Source organism: Onychostoma macrolepis, chromosome 22, assembly GCF_012432095.1.
Source record: "Onychostoma macrolepis isolate SWU-2019 chromosome 22, ASM1243209v1, whole genome shotgun sequence".
NCBI classification, from domain to species: Eukaryota; Metazoa; Chordata; class Actinopteri; order Cypriniformes; family Cyprinidae; genus Onychostoma; species Onychostoma macrolepis.
The window spans coordinates 551,080-578,890 of record NC_081176.1 but is presented as its reverse complement, the minus strand read 5'-3'; the positions used below and the strand labels follow the sequence as shown (position 1 = coordinate 578,890).

The 27,811-nt window shown below is 36.9% G+C and overlaps 1 protein-coding gene across 4 annotated transcripts in view; it reads left to right on the top strand.

Moving 5' to 3' along the window:
- LOC131531290 (ribonuclease inhibitor) overlaps positions 1–24,532 on the top strand; it is a 43,312-nt gene extending 18,780 nt beyond the window's left edge. Inside the window, exons 3-8 of one of the 4 annotated variants that reach the window (XM_058761980.1) lie at positions 7,086–7,256; positions 9,661–9,834; positions 20,402–20,575; positions 22,595–22,768; positions 22,947–23,108; positions 23,905–24,532. In XM_058761980.1, coding sequence (XP_058617963.1) covers positions 9,803–9,834; positions 20,402–20,575; positions 22,595–22,768; positions 22,947–23,108; positions 23,905–23,953 — 591 coding nt within the window. In that variant the 5' untranslated portion in view covers positions 7,086–7,256; positions 9,661–9,802 and the 3' untranslated portion in view covers positions 23,954–24,532. Of the gene's footprint in view, positions 1–7,085; positions 7,257–9,660; positions 9,835–20,401; positions 20,576–22,594; positions 22,769–22,946; positions 23,109–23,830 lie in introns of all 4 variants that reach the window. The other 3 variants (XM_058761977.1, XM_058761979.1, XM_058761978.1) reach the window with 3 other exon arrangements.
- The last annotated feature ends 3,279 nt before the right edge of the window (positions 24,533–27,811 follow it).

The window sequence follows — 27,811 nt, the reverse complement described above, 5'->3', positions numbered from 1 at the left end:
GGGCTGCCATTGACTTCACTACGGAAGAAGAAGAAGAAGAAGAATAAATATAGCTGCAAGCAGCAATCACGGGGCCAAGCAGTACAGAAGCAAACAACAAACCAACTGCAGAAATGAGTAATTGAAGCCATTTTAGGATATTTTTGTGAAAACGGCTGAAAATCACATATAAACCTATAGCAATATGATTTATTGGCTTATCACGTTTGACCGATAGGTGGCGCTGTTATCAAATCGATTTGGTGTGTTCTGTGTGAGGTGACAATGGCACACACAAAGTTTGTTGTCAATATGCCAAAGCATTGCAGAGATACAGTCTTAACTGTCATTTTGGCATCATGCCTCAAATTCGTTGCTGTGGTATGCGAGAACGGTTTTATCTATCGACACGAAATCCATAACTTTTGGTCAGCATGGTCTGGAGATGATATGATTCAAATTTGGTGAAAATCGGACAAACGGTTTAGGAGGAGTTCGAAAAAGTATGTTTTCCACATAAATCAAAATGGCGGAAAGAAAGTTCGGCTTATTATGACATAATTGGTATGTATGTTGTCGGCATGACCCAAGGAATAATTTGAGAACAGTTTCATTACAATCGGCTAATGCAGTCAAAAGTTATTAGCATGTTTGGAAATTTCATTATTAATGATTAATTAATGGTTTATTACTCTTGACCAATAGGTGGCGATGTTACCAAACTTATGTAGCGTGGTCAGTGTGAGGTCACAATGTCACGTACAAAATTTGGTGCGAATATGTCAAAGTTTCGCTGAGATACAGCCTCAGATGCAGTGTAGCATCTTTCCAGCCAATTCGTTGATGCGCCAAACGAAAACCGTGAAATATATCGACACGAAATCCATAACTTTTGCCAGCATGGTCTGGAGATGATATGATTCAAATTTGGTGAAAATCGGACTTACGGTCTAGGAGGAGTTCGAAAAAGTAGGTTTTCAACATGAATCAAAATGGCGGACAGGAAGTTTAGCCAATTATTGCAAAATTGGTATCGATGATCTCGGCATGACCCAAGGAATCTATCAACATCAGTTTGATTACAATAGGCTAATGTAAGCAAAAGTTATTAGCATTTTTAGACATTTCATTATAACTTTTGACCAAAAGGTGGCGCTGTCCCCAAACTTTTTGAGTACCATCAGGGCATGGGGCCGAAGAATCACACTGAGTTTCGTAACGATAAGTTAATGCGTTCGTAAAATATAGCATTTTACGACAAAATTCAACATGGCCGACGGCCAAAATGGCTGACATGGGAAAATGTTATATGGTTGGACTCGGCATGATGCACCGAATCTAAAGAGACCAGTTTTGTGATTTTTAGCCTAACCATTCACAAGTTATAGGCAAAAATATGCATTTTTCATATCTCCTGACCACTAGGGAGCACAGTGCCGAAACACTGCAGGTAGCCTCAGGTCATGCTTGTTATAACACCCACCAAGTTTCGTGTCAATATGCCAAACCGTTGCGGAGATATAGCCTCAGATCCATTTTTACGTGGTTTTTGTAGAATTTATTCGTGCATTATTCGAGAACGGTTTGACTAATCGACTTGAATTCCATAACTTTTTGCCTACATGGTCTGTAGATGATCTGAGCCAATTTTGGTGAGAATCGGACGAACCGTCTAGGACGAGTTCGAAAAAGTAGGTTTTACGAACAATTGAATATAGCGAAAAAACTAAACCTTACGATTTTTGAATTTTGGACTGGATTTGACTCGGCTTGAGCCAAGGATTCAGAGGAAAAAGGAAGTTTCGTTTTCTGGCTTACGGTTCAAAAGTTATTAGCATTTCAAAAGTGAAACTTTGGACATGTGGTGGCGCTAGAGAGTTTGAGATAGAGACTCCAAATTTGCTGTGGTTACTATTGACACTGTCCTCTATCAGTGTGCCAAATTTTACAACTTTCCATAAGCGGTTCTATGGGCTGCCATAGACTTGACGGAAGAAAAAAAGACCGCTAACAAACACAATAGGTGCCTCCGCACCTTCGGTGCTTGGCCCCTAATAATAAATCTAACGGTTTCAATAGGTGCCTCCGCACCTTCGGTGCTTGGCCCCTAATAATAAATCTAACGGTTTCAATAGGTGCCTCCGCACCTTCGGTGCTTGGCCCCTAAATATAGCTGCAAGCAGCAATCACGGGGCCAAGCAGTACAGAAGCAAACAACAAACCAACTGCAGAAATGAGTAATTGAAGCCATTTTAGGATATTTTTTGTGAAAAAGGCTGAAAAATCACATATAAACCTATAGCAATATGATTTATTGGCTTATCACGTTTGACCGATAGGTGGCGCTGTCATCAAATCGATTTGGTGTGTTCTGTGTGAGGTGACAATGGCACACACAAAGTTTGGTGTCAATACGCCAAAGCATTGCAGAGATACAGCCTCAAGTGTCATAATGGCGTCATGCCACAAATTCGTTGCTGTTGTATGCAGAAATGAGTAATTGAAGCCATTTTAGGATGTTTTTTGTCAAAACGGCTGAAAAATCACATATAAAGCTATAGCAATATGAGTTATTGGCTTATCAATTTTGACCAATAGGTGTCACCATTTTCAAATCGATGTGGTGTGTTCTGTGTGAGGTGACAATGGCACACACAAAGTTTGGTGTCAATACGCCAAAGCATTGCAGAGATACAGTCTTAACTGTCATTTTGGCATCATGCCTCAAATTCGTTGCTGTGGTATGCAAGAACGGTTTTGTCTATCGACACGAAATCCATAACTTTTGGTCAGCATGGTCTGGAGATGATATGATTCAAATTTGGTGAAAATTGGACAAACGGTTTAGGAGGAGTTCGAAAAGTATGTTTTCAACATAAATCAAAATGGCGGACAGGAAGTTCGGTTCACTATGATGTAATTTGTATGTATGTTGTCAGCATGACCCAAGGAATAATTTGAGGCCAGTTTCATTACAATCGGCTAATGCAGTCAAAAGTTATTAGCATGTTTGGAAATTTCATTATTAATGATTAATTAATGGTTTATTACTCTTGACCAATAGGTGGCACCGTTACCAAACTTATGTAGCGTGGTCAGTGTGAGGTCACAATGTCACGTACAAAATTTGGTGCGAATATGTCAAAGTTTCGCTGAGATACAGCCTCAGATGCAGTGTAGCATCTTTCCAGCCAATTCGTTGATGCGCCAAACGAAAACCGTGAAATATATCGACACAAAATCCATAACTTTTTGCCAGCATGGTCTGAAGATGATCCGAGTCAAATTTCGTGAAAATCCGACTTACGGTCTAGGAGGAGTTCGAAAAAGTAGGTTTTCAACATGAATCAAAATGGCGGACAGGAAGTTTAGCCAATTATTGCAAAATTGGTATCGATGATCTCGGCATGACCCAAGGAATCTATCAACATCAGTTTGATTACAATAGGCTAATGTAAGCAAAAGTTATTAGCATTTTTAGACATTTCATTATAACTTTTGACCAAAAGGTGGCGCTGTCCCCAAACTTTTTGAGTACCATCAGGGCATGGGGCCGAAGAATCACACTGAGTTTCGTAACGATAAGTTAATGCGTTCGTAAAATATAGCATTTTACGACAAAATTCAACATGGCCGACGGCCAAAATGGCTGACATGGGAAAATGTTATATGGTTGGACTCGGCATGATGCACCGAATCTAAAGAGACCAGTTTTGTGATTTATAAGCGAACCATTCACAAGTTATAGGCAAAAATATGCATTTTTCATATCTCCTGACCACTAGGGAGCACAGTGCCGAAACACTGCAGGTAGCCTCAGGTCATGCTTGTTATAACACCCACCAAGTTTCGTGTCAATATGCCAAACCGTTGCGGAGATATAGCCTCAGATCCATTTTTACGTGGTTTTTGTAGAATTTATTCGTGCATTATTCGAGAACGGTTTGACTAATCGACTTGAATTCCATAACTTTTGCCTACATGGTCTGTAGATGATCTGAGCCAAATTTGGTGACAATCGGACTAATCGTCTAGGACGAGTTCGACAAAGTAGGTTTTACGAACAATTGAATATAGCGAAAAAACTAAACCTTACGATTTTTGAATTTTGGACTTCATTCGACTCGGCTTGAGCCAAAGAATACGAGGAAAAGGGAATTTTCATTTTGTGACTTACGGTTCAAAAGTTATTAGCATTTCAAAAGTGAATCTTTGGACAAGTGGTGGCGCTAGAGAGTTTGAGTTAGAGACTCCAAATTTGCTGTGGTTACTATTGAGACTGTCCTCTATCAGTGTGCCAAATTATACAACTTTCCCGCAATCGGTTCTATGGGCTGCCATTGACTTCACTACGGAAGAAGAAGAAGAAGAATAAGAAATCTAACGGTTTCAATAGGTGCCTCCGCACCTTCGGTGCTTGGCCCCTAATAAGAAATCTAACGGTTTCAATAGGTGCCTCCGCACCTTCGGTGCTTGGCCCCTAATAAATATAGCTGCAAGCAGCAATCACGGGGCCAAGCAGTACAGAAGCAAACAACAAACCAACTGCAGAAATGAGTAATTGAAGCCATTTTAGGATATTTTTTGTGAAAAAGGCTGAAAAATCACATATAAACCTATAGCAATATGATTTATAGGCTTATCACGTTTGACCGATAGGTGGCGCTGTTATCAAATCGATGTGGTCTGTTCTTTGTGAGGTGACAATGGCACACACAAAGTTTGGTGTCAATATGCCAAAGCATTTCAGAGATACAGCCTCAAGTGTCATAATGGCGTCATGCCACAAATTCGTTGCTGTTGTGTGCAGAAATGAGTATTTGAAGCCATTTTAGGATGTTTTTAGTCAAAACGGCTGAAAAATCATATATAAAGCTATAGCAATATGATTTCTTGGCTTATCACATTTGACTAATAGGTGGCGCTGTTATCAAATCGATGTGGTCTGTTCTTTGTGAGGTGACAATGGCACACACAAAGTTTGGTGTCAATACGCCAAAGCATTGCAGAGATACAGCCTCAAGTGATTTTTGAATTTTGGACTGGATTTGACTCGGCTTGAGCCAAGGATTCAGAGGAAAAAGGAATTTTCATTTTGTGACTTACGGTTCAAAAGTTATTAGCATTTCAAAAGTGAATCTTTGGACAAGTGGTGGCGCTAGAGAGTTTGAGTTAGAGACTCCAAATTTGCTGTGGTTACTATTGAGACTGTCCTCTATCAGTGTGCCAAATTATACAACTTTCCCGCAATCGGTTCTATGGGCTGCCATTGACTTCACTACGGAAGAAGAAGAAGAAGAATAAGAAATCTAACGGTTTCAATAGGTGCCTCCGCACCTTCGGTGCTTGGCCCCTAATAAGAAATCTAACGGTTTCAATAGGTGCCTCCGCACCTTCGGTGCTTGGCCCCTAATAAATATAGCTGCAAGCAGCAATCACGGGGCCAAGCAGTACAGAAGCAAACAACAAACCAACTGCAGAAATGAGTAATTGAAGCCATTTTAGGATATTTTTTGTGAAAAAGGCTGAAAAATCACATATAAACCTATAGCAATATGATTTATAGGCTTATCACGTTTGACCGATAGGTGGCGCTGTCATCAAATCGATTTGGTGTGTTCTGTGTGAGGTGACAATGGCACACACAAAGTTTGGTGTCAATATGCCAAAGCATTTCAGAGATACAGCCTCAAGTGTCATAATGGCGTCATGCCACAAATTCGTTGCTGTTGTGTGCAGAAATGAGTATTTGAAGCCATTTTAGGATGTTTTTAGTCAAAACGGCTGAAAAATCATATATAAAGCTATAGCAATATGATTTCTTGGCTTATCACATTTGACTAATAGGTGGCGCTGTTATCAAATCGATGTGGTCTGTTCTTTGTGAGGTGACAATGGCACACACAAAGTTTGGTGTCAATACGCCAAAGCATTGCAGAGATACAGCCTCAAGTGATTTTTGAATTTTGGACTGGATTTGACTCGGCTTGAGCCAAGGATTCAGAGGAAAAAGGAAGTTTCGTTTTCTGGCTTACGGTTCAAAAGTTATTAGCATTTCAAAAGTGAAACTTTGGACATGTGGTGGCGCTAGAGAGTTTGAGATAGAGACTCCAAATTTGCTGTGGTTACTATTGACACTGTCCTCTATCAGTGTGCCAAAGTTTACAACTTTCCCGCAAGCGGTTCTATGGGCTGCCATAGACTTCGAGCGGAAGAAAAAGACCGCTAACAAACACAATAGGTGCCTCCGCACCGGTGCTTGGCCCCTAATAAGAAATCTAACGGTTTCAATAGGTGCCTCCGCACCGGTGCTTGGCCCCTAATAAATCTAACGGTTTCAATAGGTGCCTCCGCACCTTCGGTGCTTGGCCCCTAATAAGAAATCTAACGGTTTCAATAGGTGCCTCCGCACCTTCGGTGCTTGGCCCCTAATAAATCCAACGGTTTCAATAGGTGCCTCCGCACCTTCGGTGCTTGGCCCCTAATAATAAATCTAACGGTTTCAATAGGTGCCTCCGCACCTTCGGTGCTTGGCCCCTAATAAATCTAACGGTTTCAATAGGTGCCTCCGCACCTTGATTGCTTGGCCCCTAATAAGAAATCAACGGTTTCAATAGGTGCCTCCGCACCGGTGCTTGGCCCCTAATAAGAAATCCAACGGTTTCAATAGGTGCCTCCGCACCTTCGGTGCTTGGCCCCTAATAAATCCAACGGTTTCAATAGGTGCCTCCGCACCTTCGGTGCTTGGCCCCTAATAATAGGAAGAGCCGGCATCAAAAGAACAACGAAATATATTGCTGTGAATGCTTAGCTGTCACAAGCTAGTTATCTCTTTGCTAACTTTCCTCATCTCCTGCTTAAAAGCCAGAAAGATCTTGAGATTTTTGAAAATCATGATCTAGTGAACTTTTGCCCCCGAGTTTCTTTCAAATTTATTTTTGACGCTTGTCTTTCTTTTAAAAAAAATAATAAATTGTATTTAAATGTTCAACTGTTAACTTGAACTAGAGGTTTTCATTACAAACAGTGTTTGATAATCTTTAAATGTTTTGTGATGAATTGAATTGAACATTGAATTGAATCCAGCTTCATCTTCTCTTCTGCAGGTTTTTGGGTCCTGCTGCAGATGAAGCCTGTCAGTATGTGACTGGAATTCTGGGTAAAAACCCGTTACTCCTGAGAGAGCTGAAACTGAGTGGACATGAACTAGGAGACACACGAGTGAATCAGATCGCTGCTCTACTGCAGGATAAACACTGTCAACTCAACACACTGATGTGAGTATCTTACATCATTTCACATGTTACATGACTAGTAATGTTACAGTAGTCTATTTTAATTCTCATTTGAGTCCGACCCCATGTTATAAAGCTTGGAAGAGCTACATTTTTAATATAACTCTGATTATATTTGTCTGAAAGAAGAAATTCACATACATCTAGGATGGCTTGAGGGTGAGTAAATCATGGGGTAATTTTCATTTTTGGGTGAACTCTCCCTTTAAGTGCACAGGGGTTGGAGAAAATTATGTGAACACATTAGAAATAGCCAGTATTTTATTAATGTGTTTACCATCGTTTGTCTTTAATACAGCTTCCAACCTTCTCAGAATAGATTCATACAACTTTTAAACAGACTTCAGATCAATGTTGTCTCTAACTTCTGCTGTGACTGTGAATGTGATCATGAATACTGACTACAAACTGAGGATTGAAGACGGATTTAAAAACATTGACCACCAACGTATGCCCTCATAGATGAACTGAAACCCTTTAATGCTTGCTTTGATCGTATAAACACAGAAGCACCCATCAAAGCTGCGCCCCCACCTGACGACCTGACACTCACTTGTTTAACCAGTGAGGTGTGCTTCTACCTGAGCAGGGTGAACGCACATAAAGTGTCTGGCCCTGATGGTCTTCCTGACCGAGTGCTCAGGGTCTGCACAGAACAGCTGGCTGATGTCTTCACACACATTTTCAAGCTCTACTCGCTCCAGACCGTTGTCCCCACCTACTTCAAAACAGTCACCATTGTGCCAGTACCAAAACACTACAACTTTGCGCTCCATAAAAAAATATATCTAAATATGTCTCTGTGATTACTCTGTACAATGGCAAACTTGAATCTAATCTAATTACTGGTAGTGTTTGGACATAAATATGTTGGCAGTGTGTGAGCACAACCACCCTACAATGATAAAAATCCACCCACTCCTTGTTTTTTAATCCCCTTTAAACCAAATCAGTCTCATTAGATCTGCTGTTTTGATTCTCTGAGCAGTGTGACGTCACATTGTTTAGGCCCCGCCCACATCTGATGACTGACAGTCCTGCATTACCATAGTTTCTGCTCTCAGCGAGTTGTTTGGTTGTATAATAGATATGTAAAGGTAGATGCCACATTCGACCGCTCCAGATATGTTGTCATTACATTACATCCATTAATAATCCAGTTGAAGTGGCTGAAGCACTTCATTATTACTTCATTGATTCTGTAGTCAAAATTGCACAATGTTTTTCTGCTGAGTATAGACGGTTTCATTGGGCGCACGTGCCTGGCCCTAAGTTAACTTCCGGTCTGTGTTTGTTTATCGGTCTGGCTAATGGCACCGGCTACAAACGCAGTTAAAGTTAAGTTAGGGCCACAAAAGCGCACATGTGCAGTAACGTTTGTTTATGTTGTTGTCGTTGAAACCGTCTATACAGAAGTTTGTCCAGTTAATACAGTGGAACAAGCTCTTACTTTAAAACTGCACAGTTCAGTCTGAAGCGTCTGTCTAAACATTTGAAACATGAGCTCATTTCTGTCCGCTTCACTTGTTGTCCATACAGCAGGTCAAATACACAACCCAATATCCAATAATTTCAGTTAATAATACCAAAATTACACAAACATTTCACTTTTATCCAGTGAGACAGAACTGTTATCATTGTGTTTATTAATGGGACGCAACAGAATAGTTCTGTGCTGCTGTAGCAGAACATATTCATAGTGTTTATTGATGCTCATATCATCTCTCTGCCATCAAACCAGCAGATTAATGAACGTCTGACACAACCGAACAGAACCGGTCCAGACTGGGCTTTATTCTGTGCAGGCATTGGTTCTTCAGCCTTACCTGTTTCAGAGAAATATTACTGCACTTCACATCTACACCCAGACAAACCTACAGTTTTATTTAGATGTGCAAAGTTGAATCCGTGTATCAAAGCTGATCGAGTCACTGGACAGAGCAGAGCGGATGTGTTTACGATGTAGTGATGTGCAGACCAGCATCAGTTTAAGCACAAATACACAGCAGTCACAGCTTTTATTTTAGACAATATGCTCAGTTTTAGACACAAGATGAAATGGGAATTTTAGGAAAGGAATAAAAGATATGAAATATTGGTAACACTTTATTTTAGGGTCTCTGAACTAGTTGCTTATTAGCATGCATATTACTAGAATATTAGCCATTTATTAGTAGTAATTAAGCACATATTAATGCCTTATTCTACATGACCTTATTCTACATCCCTAATCCTACCCAATACCTAAATATATTTATTTACGTATATTATTTTCAGGTTTTAGCAACATTTTATTTATTGCACTGTATGGTGTTAACACATGATGAATTACTCTCACATGAACATAACGTGTCTGATTCATTGTCTTTTCTCTTTCTGTCTTCAGTCTGTATAGATGCAGTATTACAGAGAAACAGTGTCTCATCCTGACTTCAGCTCTGAAATCAAACCCATCACACCTGAGAGAACTGAACCTGAGCTGGAATAAACTCGGAGACTCTGGAGTGAAACACCTCAGTGATCTACTGATGAACACACAATGCAAGCTGCAGAAACTAGTGTTAGTATCATTATTACTCCTCCTAGAGCTTTAACTCTACAGACTCCAAACTCAGCCCAGATCTTCAGACTGATCTCGCCGGGTGTGCTATATCTTTTCTAACTGATCAGACTTATGGTTTTCATAAAACTGAAGATTAAAAATCATAAAATCCCATAGACTTACATTGACGGAATGTTCAAATGAGCCAAGACTATTCAAACTCCAACTGTCAAAATTCAAACTTAAACTCCCAGAATCCTTTGAGACTCAATCAAGCTTCCCTTCTATGTACTATTTCTAACCCATTCAAACTCATTCAAACTCATCTATCTAATATTTCTAATCTATCTATCCTAGCGACATGCTAATCATGCTAGAAAAATGTTAATCCTTACTAGAAATATGCTAGTAACATGCTAATCAAGCTAGCAACATGCTAGTCACTTGCTAATCATGCTAGAAACATGTTAGTGACATACTAATAACGTGCTAATCATGCTAGCAACATGCTAGTCACTTGCTAATCATGCTAGCATCATGCTAGCAGTATGCTAGTAACATGTTAATCATGCTAGAAACATGCTAGCGGAATGCTAATCATGCTAGTAACATGCTAGTCACTTGCTAATCATGCTAGCAACATGCTAGTCACTTGCAAATCATGTTAGCAACATGCTAGTCACTTGCAAATCATGCTGGCAACATGCTAGTCATGCTAGCAGTATGCTAGTAACATGATAATCATGCTTGAAACATGTTAGCGGAATGCTAATCATGCTAGCAACATGCTAGTAACATGCTAATCATGCTATAAACATGCTAGCGACATGCTAGTCACTTGCTAATCATGCTAGAGACATGCTAGCAACATGCCAGTCACTTGATAATCATGCTAGCAACATGCTAGTAACTTGCTAATCATGCTGTAAACATGCTAGTGACTAGCTAATAATGCTAACAACATACTAGTAACACCTTAGCAACCACCCCGGGTACCCTAGCAACCGCGTAGTAACACCCTAGCAACCATCCCGGGTATCTTAGCAACCGCGTAGCAACACCTTAGCAACCACCCCGGGTACCCTAGCAACCAGCCCGGGTGCCTTAAAAAACCGCCCCGGGTACACTAGCAACACCCTAGCAACCACCCTCGGTACCCTAGCAACCACCCAGAGTACCTTAGCAACTGCATAGCAACCACCCCGGGTACCCTAGCAACACCCTAGCAACCACCCCAAGTACCTTAGCAACTGCATAGCAACACCCTAGCAACCAGCCCAGGTACCTTAGCAACCGCATAGCAACACCTTAGCAACCACCAGAGTTAGCCTAGCAACCATCATAGCAACCACTCTAAGGTCCTTAGAATCTATCTATCTATCTAAAGTCTATCTGTCTTTCTCTCTATCTATCTATAATCTGATTCTATCTATCAGTCAAACTTTAAGCTTTTAAAATTACTTTAAACTTCAAACTATTTCAGACTGAAACCAATCAAACTTAAAACTTTTAACATTTTTCAAACTTAAACTTTTTAAACTTCTTAAACTTTTTTTAAACTTTTCAAACTTTTTAAACTTTCTGGTCCGGCTTTCTCAAGCCAACTTAAAGTTTGTCTCGACAAACGTTTTCATCTAGTTAATAGATGCTGACTTTTCCATTTGTTGACATGACATGGTTAGATTCAGATGGTAAATATATATTATGTTGGGTGTCCATTTTAGAGATAATCACCATGTTTAGAATGAAACATCATATTTAAAAACATATTAATCATATCATATAGTAAAATATCATTTGTTACTACTGCAAATATATATTCAATTATTATTGGATCTTCAATACTTTCAGAATCTTTACTTAAAATATATTTTAAAATACAGAAACAAAATCATTTTAATATGAATATATTTTAATGACAGTATATTTATTGAACAATTTTTTTTTTCAAAATAAGCAGAAAATAGTACAAACTTTGCTAAAGTAATCACTTTAAACAACTAATTTAAACCGTTTATATTCTTGAGGTGGGCCTTTAGCCCCGTTGTACCCGACTCTTAAAATGTCTTTAGATAAATTATAATTCAGAAACACAATTTTCTTGATTTCTCGCACTTAAACTCAATTTTCACATTTTTAATGTTATTTTATAAGTAGTTCTATAGTTGATTCTATATCTTAATCTACTTTGTTAATCTTTTTTTTCTGTTTTTGTTTATGGTCATATAATAAGGTTTTTGGCAATGTTTTATTAATTATTGGACTGTATGGTGTTAACACATGATGAATTACTCTCACATGAACATAACGTGTCTGAATCATTGTCTTTTCTCTTTCTGTCTTCAGTCTGTGGAGATACAGTATTACAGAGAAACAGTGTCTCATCCTGACTTCAGCTCTGAAATCAAACCCATCACACCTGAGAGAACTGAACCTGAGCTGGAATAAAATAAAAAACACAGGAGTGAATCACTTATGTGACGTACTGAAGGATTCACGCTGTAAACTGGAGAGATTGAGGTCAGTAACATTCACACACAAGAATCAAAATGATTAAAATCACTTCAACAGTTTAAACTAAAACACTTTATACTCAATATCTCACGATGAGTCTGAGTTCACATTATATTTGTGTAAAATTCTTCACATTAATGATTTGTTTGTAAGATGATCTCTTCCTCTGTTTGTCTCTTTCTAGTCTTTATGACTGTGGCATTACAGATGTTTCTTCTTTAACTCAGTCTTTGAGAAACACAAAAGCTCTGCAGTTTCTAAAACAGCTTAATCTGAGTGATAATATGATCAGAGACTCAAAGCAGCAGCTCATCGATGTGCTACGAGACTCAAACTGTGAACTGAGGTGAGTAAACTTCACTTTGTGATATTAAAGAGATTAATTTATGATATCTGAACAAATATTAACTTTCAAATATTTGTGAAAAGTTTATAAAATTATAATAAAATTATCATCAAGCTTTATTTCAAAGGGTTTGTGTCAGAATGAAATGTAAAGTTGATTAAAATGTTTAACACAAAGAAGGAAAGAGAACAAAAGCACACTGTCACAGCTTCATACAGCAACAGCTGCTTTATTAATTACATCAGTAATAGTGAATCATTACAGTCTGAAATAGATTTGTTCAGATTGAAGGAAAACGCTGGTAAAATCAGTCAATACTTTACACTTACTTTACTTTCTTTTATTTACTGAGAACAATACAAACATGTTTAAACTAGAGGACAAACAGCTTTAACAAGTGGAACATTTCACTGAAAGGTTTGTTTTAAAGCAAAATCACATTTGTATTTGTTCCTCATCATTTATTATATTTGGTGTACACTCGTTAGTATGTGTTTCTCTTTATATTGACTCAATAGAGACACAAACAGAATGCAATTCATGTTCTGAATGTATTATATTTAAAACACAAATACTGTTTCATAAATACGTATTCAAAATCAAGTATAATTAATCAGATCACAGGATTTTAATGCAACTTTTTACTCAAAAAAAAAAAAGCTGTGATTTGAAATATAGTAACTAATTTGTACTTCATTCCACTGAACTCTGATCATATTCTCTTCTATTCCACCTTACAGTGTAGATACACATCCATCACCAGAAGTCCCTGATAGAGTTCAATCACCAAAAGATGATAAATGCTGTATATCATAATTTGAAGTCGTCTTGAGAGGAGCAGTAAACATCAGGTGAAGATCCACAGAAGAGCTGCACTACTGCGTCTATGAGGAGAAATAAATGTGTAAATGTGATCCATACACGTGAAGAGACTCAGACTTTACAATGAAATAATGCAGCATGTGTGTTAGAAACATGATATTGAATGATTAATGTTGCTTTAGTATTCAAACTAATGATCATTTTGTTTAATTTAAAGCTGGAACAGAGGAAGAAGCTCAGATGAGTCTGTCTGGCTCTTCAGTTTAATAATATTTGTATTAAACTCATCCATAATTATTCAGATGTTTAAATGTGATTGTCAAGTGCAGCACTTAAATGTATCAAATGATATAAAGCAAATCTTCAATGTGAAATTTCCATGTTACTTAAAACATTTACATGATCTCTCTTATATTTTAGACACATTGTTATTCTGTTTAATGTTATATTAAGTTAGTTATGTGTCTGTCTGTTACTAACAATCACAAATCCTCTCATTACAACAAAAGCAGAAACACAATGTAAATAAAAGATGGATTGTGCAGTTTTGACAGATGAATTGATTAAAACGGGAGTTTTCACACACAGTGAGTTTGTGCTGAACTGACTGACAGCTTCAGTGTTTATAAATGCTGTGCCTTTTACTCGAGGTTTGTGTCGTTTTATTCACAATTTGAAGAAAAGTTTGTTTTTCATGAAACTGTGACTTCCTACACAAGTACAAAAAAGACAAATCTATATGTAAATGTTACAGTATTGTTCAAAATAATAGCAGTACAATGTGACTAACCAGAATAATCAAGGTTTTTAGTACATTTTTTATTGCTACGTGGCAAACAAGTTACCAGTAGGTGCAGTAGATTCTCAGAAAACAAACAAGACCCAGCATTCATGATATGGACGCTCTTAAAGCTGTGCAATTGGGCAATTAGTTGAAAGGGGTGTGTTCAAAAAAATAGCAGAGTCTGCCTTTGACTGTACAAACTCAAAACTATTTTGTACTAACGTTTTTGTTTCTAGGATTTAGCAATCCTGTGAATCACTAAACTAATATTTAGTTGTATGACCACAGTTTTTTAAAACTGCTTCACATCTGTGTGGCATGGAGTAAACCAACTTGTGGCACCTCTCAGCTGTTATTCCACTCCATGATTCTTTAACAACATTCCACAATTCATTCACATTTCTTGGTTTTGCTTCAGAAACAGCATTTTGATATCACCCCACAAGTTCTCGATTGGATTAAGGTCCGGAGATTGGGCTGGCCACTCCATAACATTAATTTTGTTGGTTTGGAACCAAGACTTTGCTCGTTTACTAGTGTGTTTGGGGTCATTGTCTTGTTGAAACAACCATTTCAAGGGCATGTCCTCTTCAGCATAGGGCAACATGACCTCTTCAAGTATTTTAACATATGCAAACTGATCCATGATCCCTGGTATGCGATAAATAGGCCCAACACCATAGTAGGAGAAACATGCCCATATCATGATGCTTGCACCACCATGCTTCACTGTCTTCACTGTGTACTGTGGCTTGAATTCAGAGTTTGGGGGTCGTCTCACAAACTGCCTGTGGCCCTTGGACCCAAAAAGAACAATTTTACTCTCATCAGTCCACAAAATGTTCCTCCATTTCTCTTTAGGCCAGTTGATGTGTTCTTTGGCAAATTGTAACCTCTTCTGCACATGCCTTTTTTAACAGAGGGACTTTATGGGGATTCTTGAAAATAGATTAGCTTCACACAGACGTCTTCTAACTGTCACATTACTTACAGGTAACTCCAGACTGTCTTTGATCATCCTGGAGGTGATCATTGGCTGAGCCTTTGCCATTCTGGTTATTCTTCGATCCATTTTGATGGTTGTCTTCCGTTTTCTTCCACGTTTCTCTGGTTTTGCTCTCCATTTTAAGGCATTGGAGATCATTTTAGCTAAACAGCCTATAAGTTTTTGCACCTCTTTATAGGTTTTCCCTCTCCAATCAACTTTTTAATCAAAGTACGCTGTTCTTCTGAACAATGTCTTGAACGACCCATTTTCCTCAGGCTTTCAAATGCATGTTTAGCAAGTGCTGGCTTCATCCTTAAATAGGGGCCACCTGATTCACACCTGTTTCTTCACAAAATTGATGACCTCAGTGATTGAATGCCACACTGCTATTTTTTTGAACACACCCCTTTCAACTAATTCAACTAATTGCCCAATTGCACAGCCTTAAGAGGGTCCATATCATGAATGCTGGGTCTTGTTTGTTTTCTGAGAATCTACTGCACCTACTGGTAACTTGTTTGCCACGTAGCAATAAAAAATATACTAAAAACCTTGATTATTCTGGTTAGTCACATTGTACTGCTATTATTTTGAACAATACTGTACTTTCTCTGCTCAGAAATCAGGGCACGTGGTGTAAGTAAGGTCTCCAAATATTTGTTTTTAGATTAATTTGATTTAATTATTGAAAAGTGCAGTAACCAATCAGTTAGATTTCTCTTTGTTAATATTTCTTCCCCTCCTTCAAATGTTTTATGGGTAAATATGTTTCCCTCATTTGTGTGGAACATTTTTGGAAAGTTCTTAGTCATTACTGTATAACAAATCAAACTAGAGTCATTTAAGCACCATAACTCTTATAATATCATGTTGCTTCACAATGGCCTCCAGTGTACTCTCCTCTTGAAGATGAATATCTGTCCATGTGAGAACAGATAAAGGTAGGTCTCTCCCGTCTCTCACACTTTTACTGTGTCTAATGGATTGAGATTTGAGTCTTCAATGTAAAGGATGTACAAAAATTTGGTTTATCACCTTTTTTCAATATACAGTCTTTTACCCATCATATTACATCTCAGTATTTATACAAACACTTTTAATTATTTAATCATTTATACTTCTCATTTTTCAATTTTCTGTTGCTTCATTACAATTGTACTGTCATTGCTCAATACAATATTTGTATAAATTTCCTATAATTAAAATCACACATCTTCTTACATATCTTGTCTATTTTCTCCATCAGTTTTTCTTCTGTACCAGACACCAGATCCAGATTTCAGTTATGTTTTTATAATACATAGCTAGGCATGATGCAAAGCTAATAATTTCCCCAAACTTTGATTTTCTAAATATCTAAACATTGTCAACAACTCTTTGCTACAGTAAATCAAAATGATCATAACATCACCCATAACCCTTTTACTATATACTGTTTTTATCATGTGTAGCAAGGCTCAAGGACGCTCTACAAGGTACACCAATACAACAAATACTCATTACAAAGAAACAATTTTGCGAAATCCAATATGCAGATAATTTAACCCATTTTGGCCAATAGCCGATGCCGATATATAATTATTTTTAATTTTGGTTAGTTTTTAACAAGAACTTATTTGTTGGAATTAAATAAACAACAATGAAGTTATTTTATAATGACAGTACATTGAAGATTTGAAAATAGCTATAAATAAACTATATATTAATCACTGCATTTTTTTTTTATCAGAATGATGCTGTTAACCTTAACATTTTATTTTATGATTTAACATTTGTAAATGATCTAAGCAAAAGAGTTGTAAAAATTCAGAATTTTTAGAGCTCATAATTTGTTTTAAAAATATAACACGTTACACATTAATGAATGAATAATTAAATATAAAATTATTTAATTTAAGTGTTATGTTTGTGTTTTTTTTTTTTGTCATGTAAGCTATAACTTCTGACGTTTTAAATCAAAACAAAATCATGATTATGGCATCAATTACTGCTTTATTTAATCATAAACAGTCTAAATATATCAGTCTAAATATTATTTGTGTATTTTCCTTTCATTTTATTAGAAGTAGGCCGACAGCGCCCCCTACAGAATTAATACTCCTCACCGAGCGTGCGTTAGGACACTGATTCCAGGTCTCCTGAGAGGATGGGCAATATAATTTATTTTATTACATTTCCTGAATCCAAACAAAACGCAGCAAAATATCCCTAATCATTCAACCCCAATCCAGATGAAGACAAAAACGTTAATGTTATCTTGTGCTTCAGCAAGGTATCTCTGGCTAAAACTAGCTAACGTTAAAGTTAGTGAGTCCATGCTAATGTACAAACCTAAATAGTGGACTGTTCTCGTGTCTTGTACAGTGTAGGTCAAAAACACATAAACGAAGGTCTACATTTCACCGTTTCTTCATATTAAACTGGTTAAATGTACATTAATTTAATCGTACCCTGCGATACATGAACAGTGTTGATCCTGCATGTTGTCATCCGTGATCGTAATATGAGACTTCTCCCGCTTGCATTGTGATCTGTAAACCCTCGCTTCGAGTTACCCTCCGTATTTATTTTAACATATTTTATAAATCCCTCCATGGAATATTTAATTCCCATTTGGTGGCCTTCTGTGTCCAAAATTGTGCAAAAACATCGTGGGACAATGTTTTCACTGCAGCTGTCATTGTAAGACAGTGAGCAACTCCGTTTGTTTGTCCGAGGGAGCAACAGTAACTAAGGGGCGCAGAGCTTACTGATAGGTCAATTGTACACACACACACACACACACACACACACACGTGCACACACACACACACACACACACACGCACACACACACGCATTCAGTGTCTGAACCTGCAGTTCCTCTCATAATGAGCAGAATTGCTGTTGCATCAACAGACATCAGTTAAATAAAACTATCCAGAGATGATCTAAACCCAGATCATGTTCCCTGTTAGTGGATCAAGTGTTTGAATTCTGCTACATAGCAATAATAATAATAATAGTAATAATAGGAAGATCCGGCATCAAAAGATCAACGAAATATATTGCTGTGAATGCTTAGCTGTCACAAGCTAGTTATCTCTTTGCTAACTTTCCTCATCTCCTGCTTAAAAGCCAGAAAGATCTTGAGATTTTTGAAAATCATGATCTAGTGAACTTTTGCCCCTGAGTTTCTTTCAAATAATTTAATTTTGACGCTTGTCTTTCTTTTAAAAAAATTAATAAATTGTATTTAAATGTTCAACTGTTAACTTGAACTAGAGGTTTTCATTACAAACAGTGTTTGATAATCTTTAAATGTTTTGTGATGAATTGAATTGAACATTGAATTGAATCCTGCTTCATCTTCTCTTCTGCAGGTTTCTGGGTCCTGCTGCAGATGAAGCCTGTCAGTATGTGACTGGAATTGTGGGTAAAAACCCGTTACTCCTGAGAGAGCTGAATCTGAGATTACATGAACTAGGAGACACACGAGTGAATCAGATCGCTGCTCTACTGCAGGATAAACACTGTACACTCAACACACTGCTGTGAGTATCTTACATCATTTCACATGTTACGTGACTAGTAATGTTACAGTCGTAATTACTGGTAGTGTTTGGACATAAATATGTTGGCAGTGTGTGAGCACAACCACCCTACAATGATAAAAATCCACCCACTCCTTGTTTTTAATCCCTTTAAACCAAATCAGTCTCATTAGATCTGCTGTTTTGATTCTCTGAGCAGTGTGACATCACATTGTTTAGGCCCCGCCCACATCTGATGACTGACAGTCCTGCATTACCATAGTTTCTGCTCTCAGAGAGTTGTTTGGTTGTACCATAGATATGTAAAGGTAGATGCCACATTCGACCGCTCCAGATATGTTGTCATTACATTACGTCCATTAATAATCCAGTTGAAGTGGCTGAAGCACTTCATTATTACTTCATTGATTCTGTAGTCAAAATTGCACAATGTTTTTCTGCTGAGTATAGACGGTTTCATTGGGCGCACGCGCCTGGCTCCAAGTTAACTTCCGCTCTGTGTTTGTTTATCGGTCTGGCTAATAGCATCGGATACAAACGCAGTTAAAGTTAAGTTAGGGCCACAAAAGCGCACATGTGCAGTAACGTTTGTTTATGTTGTTGTCGTTGAAACCGTCTATACAGAAGTTTGTCCAGTTAATACAGTGGAACAAGCTCTTACTTTAAAACTGCACAGTTCAGTCTGAAGCGTCTGTCTAAACATTTGAAACATGAACTCATTTCTGTCCGCTTCACTTGTTGCCCATACAGCAGGTCAAATACACAACCCAAATATCCAATAATTTCAGTTAATAATACCAAAATTACACAAACATTTCACTTTTATCCAGTGAGACAGAACTGTTATCATTGTGTTTATTAATGGGACGCAACAGAATAGTTCTGTGCTGCTGTAGCAGAACATATTCATAGTGTTTATTGATGCTCATATCATCTCTCTGCCATCAAACCAGCAGATTAATGAACGTCTAACACAACCGAACAGAACCGGTCCAGACTGGGCTTTATTCTGTGCAGGCATTGGTTCTTCAGCCTTACCTGTTTCAGAGAAATATTACTGCACTTCACATCTACACCCAGACAAACCTACAGTTTTATTTAGATGAGTAAAGTTGAATCCGTGTATCAAAGCTGATCGAGTCACTGGACAGAGCAGAGCGGATGTGTTTACGATGTAGTGATGTGCAGACCAGCATCAGTTTAAGCACAAATACACAGCAGTCACAGCTTTTATTTTCGACAATATGCTCAGTTTTAGACACAAGATGAAATGGGAATTTTAGGAAAGAAATAAAAAGATATGAAATATTGGTAACACTTTATTTTAGGGTCTCTTAACTAGTTGCTTATTAGCATGCATATTACTAGAATATTAGCCATTTATTAGTAGTAATTAAGCACATATTAATGCCTTATTCTACATTACCTTATTCTACATCCCTAATCCTACCCAATACCTAAATATATTTATTTACGTATATTATTTTCAGGTTTTAGCAACATTTTATTTATTGCACTGTATGGTGTTAACACATGATGAATTACTCTCACATGAACATAACGTGTCTGATTCATTGTCTTTTCTCTTTCTGTCTTCAGTCTGTATGGATGCAGTATTACAGAGAAACAGTGTCTCATCCTGACTTCAGCTCTGAAATCAAACCCATCACACCTGAGAGAACTGAAGCTGAGCAGGAATAAACTCGGAGACTCTGGAGTGAAACACCTCAGCGATCTACTGATGAACACACAATGCAAGCTGGAGAAACTAGTGTTAGTATCATTATTACTCCTCCTAGAGCTTTAACTCTACAGACTCCAAACTCAGCCCAGATCTTCAGACTGATCTCGCCGGGTGTGCTATATCTTTTCTAACTGATCAGACTTATGGTTTTCATAAAACTGAAGATTAAAAATCATAAAAATCCCATAGACTTACATTGACGGAATGTTCAAATGAGCCAAGACTATTCAAACTCCAACTGTCAAAATTCAAACTTAAACTCCCAGAATCCTTTGAGACTCAATCAAGCTTCCCTTCTATGTACTATTTCTAAACCATTCAAACTCATATATCTAATATTTCTAATCTATCTATCCTAGCGACATGCTAATCATGCTAGAAAAATGCTAATCCTTACTAGAAATATGCTAGTAACATGCTAATCAAGCTAGCAACATGCTAGTCACTTGCTAATCATGCTAGAAACATGTTAGTGACATACTAATAACGTGCTAATCATGCTAGCAACATGCTAGTCACTTGCTAATCATGCTAGCAACATGCTAGTCACTTGCTAATCATGCTAGCAACATGCTAGCAGTATGCTAGTAACATGTTAATCATGCTAGAAACATGCTAGCGGAATGCTAATCATGCTAGTAACATGCTAGTCACTTGCTAATCATGCTAGCAACATGCTAGTCACTTGCAAATCATGTTGGCAACATGCTAGTCACTTGCAAATCATGCTAGCAACATGTTAGTCATGCTAGCAGTATGCTAGTAACATGATAATCATGCTAGAAACATGCTAGCGGAATGCTAATCATGCTAGCAACATGCTAATCATGCTAGCAACATGCTAGTGACATGCTAATCATGCTATAAACATACTAGCGACATGCTAGTCACTTGCTAATCATGCTAGAGACATGCTAGCAACATGCCAGTCACTTGATAATCATGCTATCAACATGCTAGTAACTTGCTAATCATGCTGTAAACATGCTAGTGACTAGCTAATAATGCTAACAACATATTAGTAACACCTTAGCAACCACCCCGGGTACCCTAGCAACCGCGTAGTAACACCCTAGCAACCATCTTAGCAACCGCGTAGCAACACCTTAGCAACCACCCCGTAATAGATGCTGACTTTTCCATTTGTTGACATGACATGGTTAGATTCAGATGGTAAATATATATTATGTTGGGTGTCCATTTTAGAGATAATCACCATGTTTAGAATGAAACCTCACATTTAAAAACATGAATCATATCATATAGTAAAATATCATTTGTTACTACTGCAAATATATATTCAATTATTATTGGATCTTCAATACTTTCAGAATCTTTACTTATTAAAGTTATTTTGTTTCTGTATTTTAAAATATATTTTTATATGAATATATTTTAATGATAGTATATTTATTGAACAAAAATTATTTTATTTTTCAAAATAAGCAGAAAATAGTACAAACTTTGCTAAAGTGATTGTTTTGAACAAGTATTAACTTGGACATTATTTTAAAATCATTATTTTATCTGAAGTATTTGTATCAATACCGTGTGGGGGGTAAAAGACCCCTCTTGCCTCCTCATACATTTATACGATTTTTAAAGAAAATAAACAACTTGAATGATTTATTTTCACAAAATCTGTTGCTCCATTAATGTTCAATACAACGTATATATTTTTTCTGCAATTATATATTTTAGGCGAGTGAATAGCACAGTTATTCTTGAGGTGGGCCTTTAGCCCCGTTGTACCCGACTCTTAAAATGTCTTTAGATAAATTATAATTCAGAAACACAATTTTCTTGATTTCTCGCACTTAAACTCAACTTTCACATTTTTAATGTTATTTTATAAGTAGTTCTATAGTTGATTCTATATCTTCATCTACTTTGTTAATCTTTTTTTTCTGTTTTTGTTTATGGTCATATAATAAGGTTTTTGGCAATGATTTATTAATTATTGGACTGTATGGTGTTAACACATGATGAATTACTCTCACATGAACATAACGTGTCTGATTCATTGTCTTTTCTCTTTCTGTCTTCAGTCTGTATGGATGCAGTATTACAGAGAAACAGTGTCTCATCCTGACTTCAGCTCTGAAATCAAACCCATCACACCTGAGAGAACTGGACCTGAGCTGGAATCAAATAAAAAACACAGGAGTGAATCACTTATGTGACGTACTGAAGGATTCACGCTGTAAACTGGAGAGATTGAGGTCAGTAACATTCACATACAAGAATCAAAATGATTAAAATCACTTCAACAGTTTAAACTAAAACACTTTATAATCAATATCTCACGATGAGTCTGAGTTCACATTATATTTGTGTAAAATTCTTCACTTTAATGATTTGTTTGTAAGATGATCTCTTCCTCTGTTTGTCTCTTTCTAGTCTTTATGACTGTGGCATTACAGATGTTTCTTCTTTAACTCAGTCTTTGAGAAACACAAAAGCTCTGCAGTTTCTAAAAGAGCTTCATCTGAGTTATAATATGATTGGAGACTCAAAGCAGCAGCTCATCGATGTGCTACGAGACTCAAACTGTAAACTGAGGTGAGTAAACTTCACTTTGTGATATTAGAGATTAATTTATGATATGTGAACAAATATTAACTTTCAAATATTTGTGAAAAGTTTATAAAATTATCATCAAGCTTTATTTCAAAGGGTTTGTGTCAGAATGAAATGTAAAGTTGATTAAAATGTTTAACACAAAGAAGGAAAGAGAACAAAAGCACACTGTCACAGCTTCATACAGCAACAGCTGCTTTATTAATTACATCAGTAATAGTGAATCATTACAGTCTGAAATAGATTTGTTCAGATTGAAGGAAAACGCTGGTAAAATCAGTCAATACTTTACACTTACTTTACTTTCTTTTATTTACTGAGAACAATACAAACATGTTTAAACTAGAGGACAAACAGCTTTAACAAGTGGAACATTTCACTGAAAGATTTGTTTTAAAGCAAAATCACATTTGTATTTGTTCCTCATCATTTATTATATTTGGCGTACACTCGTTAGTATGTGTTTCTCTTTATATTGACTCAATAGAGACACAAACAGAATGCAATTCATGTTCTGAATGTATTATATTTAAAACACAAATACTGTTTCATAAATACGTATTCAAAATCAAGTATAATTAATCAGATCACAGGATTTTAATGCAACTTTAAAAAAAAAAAAAGCTGTGATTTGAAATATAGTAACTCATTTGTACTTTGTTCCACTGAACTCTGATCATATTCTCTTCTGTTCCACCTTACAGTGTAGATACACATCCATCACCAGAAGATGATAAATGCTGTATATCATAGTTTGAAGTCGTCTTGAGAGGAGCAGTAAACATCAGGTGAAGATCCACAGAAGAGCTGCACTACTGCGTCTATGAGGAGAAATAAATGTGTGATAAATGTGTAAATGTGATCCATACACGTGAAGAGACTCAGACTTTACAATGAAATAATGCAGCATGTGTGTTAGAAACATGATATTGAATGATTAATGTTGCTTTAGTATTCAAACTAATGATCATTTTGTTTAATTTAAAGCTGGAACAGAGGAAGAAGCTCAGATGAGTCTGTCTGTGCAGCACTTAAATGTATCTAAATATATAAAGCAAATCTTCAATGTGTGAAATTTCCATGTTACTTAAAACATTTACATGAGCTCTCTTACATTTTATACACATTGTTATTCTGTTTAATGTTATATTAAGTTAGTTATGTGTCTGTCTGTTACTAACAATCACAAATCCTCTCATTACAACAAAAGCAGAAACACAATGTAAATAAAAGATGGATTGTGCAGTTTTGACAGATGAATTGATTAAAACGGGAGTTTTCACACAGTGAGTTTGTGCTGAACTGACTGACAGCTTCAGTGTTTATAAATGCTGTGCCTTTTACTCGAGGTTTGTGTCGTTTTATTCACAATTTGAAGAAAAGTTTGTTTTTCATGAAACTGTGACTTCCTACACAAGTACAAAAAAGACAAATCTATATGTAAATGTTACAGTATTGTTCAAAATAATAGCAGTACAATGTGACTAACCAGAATAATCAAGGTTTTTAGTATATTTTTTATTGCTACGTGGCAAACAAGTTACCAGTAGGTGCAGTAGATTCTCAGAAAACAAACAAGACCCAGCATTCATGATATGGACGCTCTTAAAGCTGTGCAATTGGGCAATTAGTTGAAAGGGGTGTGTTCAAAAAAATAGCGGAGTCTGCCTTTGACTGTACGAACTCAAAACTATTTTGTACTAACGTTTTTGTTTCTAGGATTTAGCAATCCTGTGAATCACTAAACTAATATTTAGTTGTATGACCACAGTTTTTTAAAACTGCTTCACATCTGTGTGGCATGGAGTCAACCAACTTGTGGCACCTCTCAGCTGTTATTCCACTCCATGATTCTTTAACAACATTCCACAATTCATTCACATTTCTTGGTTTTGCTTCAGAAACAGCATTTTTGATATCACCCCACAAGTTCTCGATTGGATTAAGGTCCGGAGATTGGGCTGGCCACTCCATAACATTAATTTTGTTGGTTTGGAACCAAGACTTTGCTCGTTTACTAGTGTGTTTGGGGTCATTGTCTTGTTGAAACAACCATTTCAAGGGCATGTCCTCTTCAGCATAGGGCAACATGACCTCTTCAAGTATTTTAACATATGCAAACTGATCCATGATCCCTGGTATGCGATAAATAGGCCCAACACCATAGTAGGAGAAACATGCCCATATCATGATGCTTGCACCACCATGCTTCACTGTCTTCACTGTGTACTGTGGCTTGAATTCAGAGTTTGGGGGTCGTCTCACAAACTGCCTGTGGCCCTTGGACCCAAAAGAACAATTTACTCTCATCAGTCCACAAAATGTTCCTCCATTTCTCTTTAGGCCAGTTGATGTGTTCTTTGGCAAATTGTAACCTCTTCTGCACATGCCTTTTTTTTAACAGAGGGACTTTGCGGGGGATTCTTGAAAATAGATTAGCTTCACGCAGACGTCTTCTAACTGTCACATTACTTACAGGTAACTCCAGACTGTCTTTGATCATCCTGGAGGTGATCATTGGCTGAGCCTTTGCCATTCTGGTTATTCTTCGATCCATTTTGATGGTTGTCTTCCGTTTTCTTCCACGTTTCTCTGGTTTTGCTCTCCATTTTAAGGCATTGGAGATCATTTTAGCTAAACAGCCTATAAGTTTTTGCACCTCTTTATAGGTTTTCCCTCTCCAATCAACTTTTTAATCAAAGTACGCTGTTCTTCTGAACAATGTCTTGAACGACCCATTTTCCTCAGGCTTTCAAATGCATGTTTAGCAAGTGCTGGCTTCATCCTTAAATAGGGGCCACCTGATTCACACCTGTTTCTTCACAAAATTGATGACCTCAGTGATTGAATGCCACACTGCTATTTTTTTGAACACACCCCTTTCAACTAATTCAACTAATTGCCCAATTGCACAGCCTTAAGAGGGTCCATATCATGAATGCTGGGTCTTGTTTGTTTTCTGAGAATCTACTGCACCTACTGGTAACTTGTTTGCCACGTAGCAATAAAAAATATACTAAAAACCTTGATTATTCTGGTTAGTCACATTGTACTGCTATTATTTTGAACAATACTGTACTTTCTCTGCTCAGAAAGCAGGGCACTTGGTGTAAGTAAGGTCTCCAAATATTTGTTTTTAGATTAATTTGATTTAATTATTGAAAAGTGCAGTAACCAATCATTTAGATTTCTCTTTGTTAATATTTCTTCCCCTCCTTCAAATGTTTTATGGGTAAATATGTTTCCCTCATTTGTGTGGAACATTTTTGGAAAGTTCTTAGTCATTACTGTATAACAAATCAAACTAGAGTCATTTAAGCACCATAACTCTTATAATATCATGTTGCTTCACAATGGCCTCCAGTGTACTCTCCTCTTGAAGATGAATATCTGTCCATGTGAGAACAGATAAAGGTAGGTCTCTCCCGTCTCTCACACTTTTACTGTGTCTAATGGATTGAGATTTGAGTCTTCAATGTAAAGGATGTACAAAAATTTGGTTTATCACCTTTTTTCAATATACAGTCTTTTACCCATCATATTACATCTCAGTATTTATACAAACACTTTTAATTATTTAATCATTTATACTTCTCATTTTTCAATTTTCTGTTGCTTCATTACAATTGTACTGTCATTGCTCAATACAATATTTGTATAAATTTCCTATAATTAAAATCACACATCTTCTTACATATCTTGTCTATTTTCTCCATCAGTTTTCTTCTGTACCAGACACCAGATCCAGATTTCAGTTATGTTTTATAATACATAGCTAGGCATGATGCAAAGCTAATGATTTCCCCAAACTTTGTTTTTCTAAATATCTAAACATTGTCAACAACTCTTTGCTACAGTAAATCAAAATGATCATAACATCACCCATAACCCTTTTACTATATACTGTTTTTATCATGTGTAGCAAGGCTCAAGGACGCTCTACAAGGTACACCAATACAACAAATACTCATTACAAAGAAACAATTACAGTGGACATTGGACATTTGACCAATTCAGTAACAAAATAATGAAGTTTAACACATTTAACACATAAACTGTAGTAAGGACATAGAAACAGAAAACACATGGGACAAATACACAATGCAATTTAGTGATAGTGTTGATTAAACAAATATGTTTTAAGCTTTGATTTAAAATCACTGAGAGATGTGACTGTTCCGAGTGTCAGGGGCAGCGAATTGCAAAGTTTGGGTGCCGTAACAGAAAAGGATCCGCCGCCCATTGAAGATAGGAAGAACACAAAAGGCACACAAAGAAGTTCTGAACAAGGAATATAAGAAGAGAGTAGGTCAGAAAGATAGGAAGGAGCAAGACCTTTGAGTGCCTTAAACGTGAGCAGAAGACTTGTGTATTGCACACGAATAGATTCAGGCAACCAGTGAAGATGAAATAGAATAGAGGTGATGTGAGCAGATTGTTTTGTGGAAGTTAACAGTCTGGCAGCAGAGTTTTGAATGTACTGCAGATGAAATATGGAGTGAGCTGGTAAGCCAGAGTAAAGAGCATCACAATAGTCAAGGCGAGTGGTAATAAACGCATGCACTAATGATTACGCATCTTTTCTATTGAGGAAAGGATTCAGTTTTTCTCTACAAGGAAAAACTTGTCTTTTGTTTTTCTGATTCTGATGCAGGATTTTGAGGACGGTGGTAAAGACAGGGATA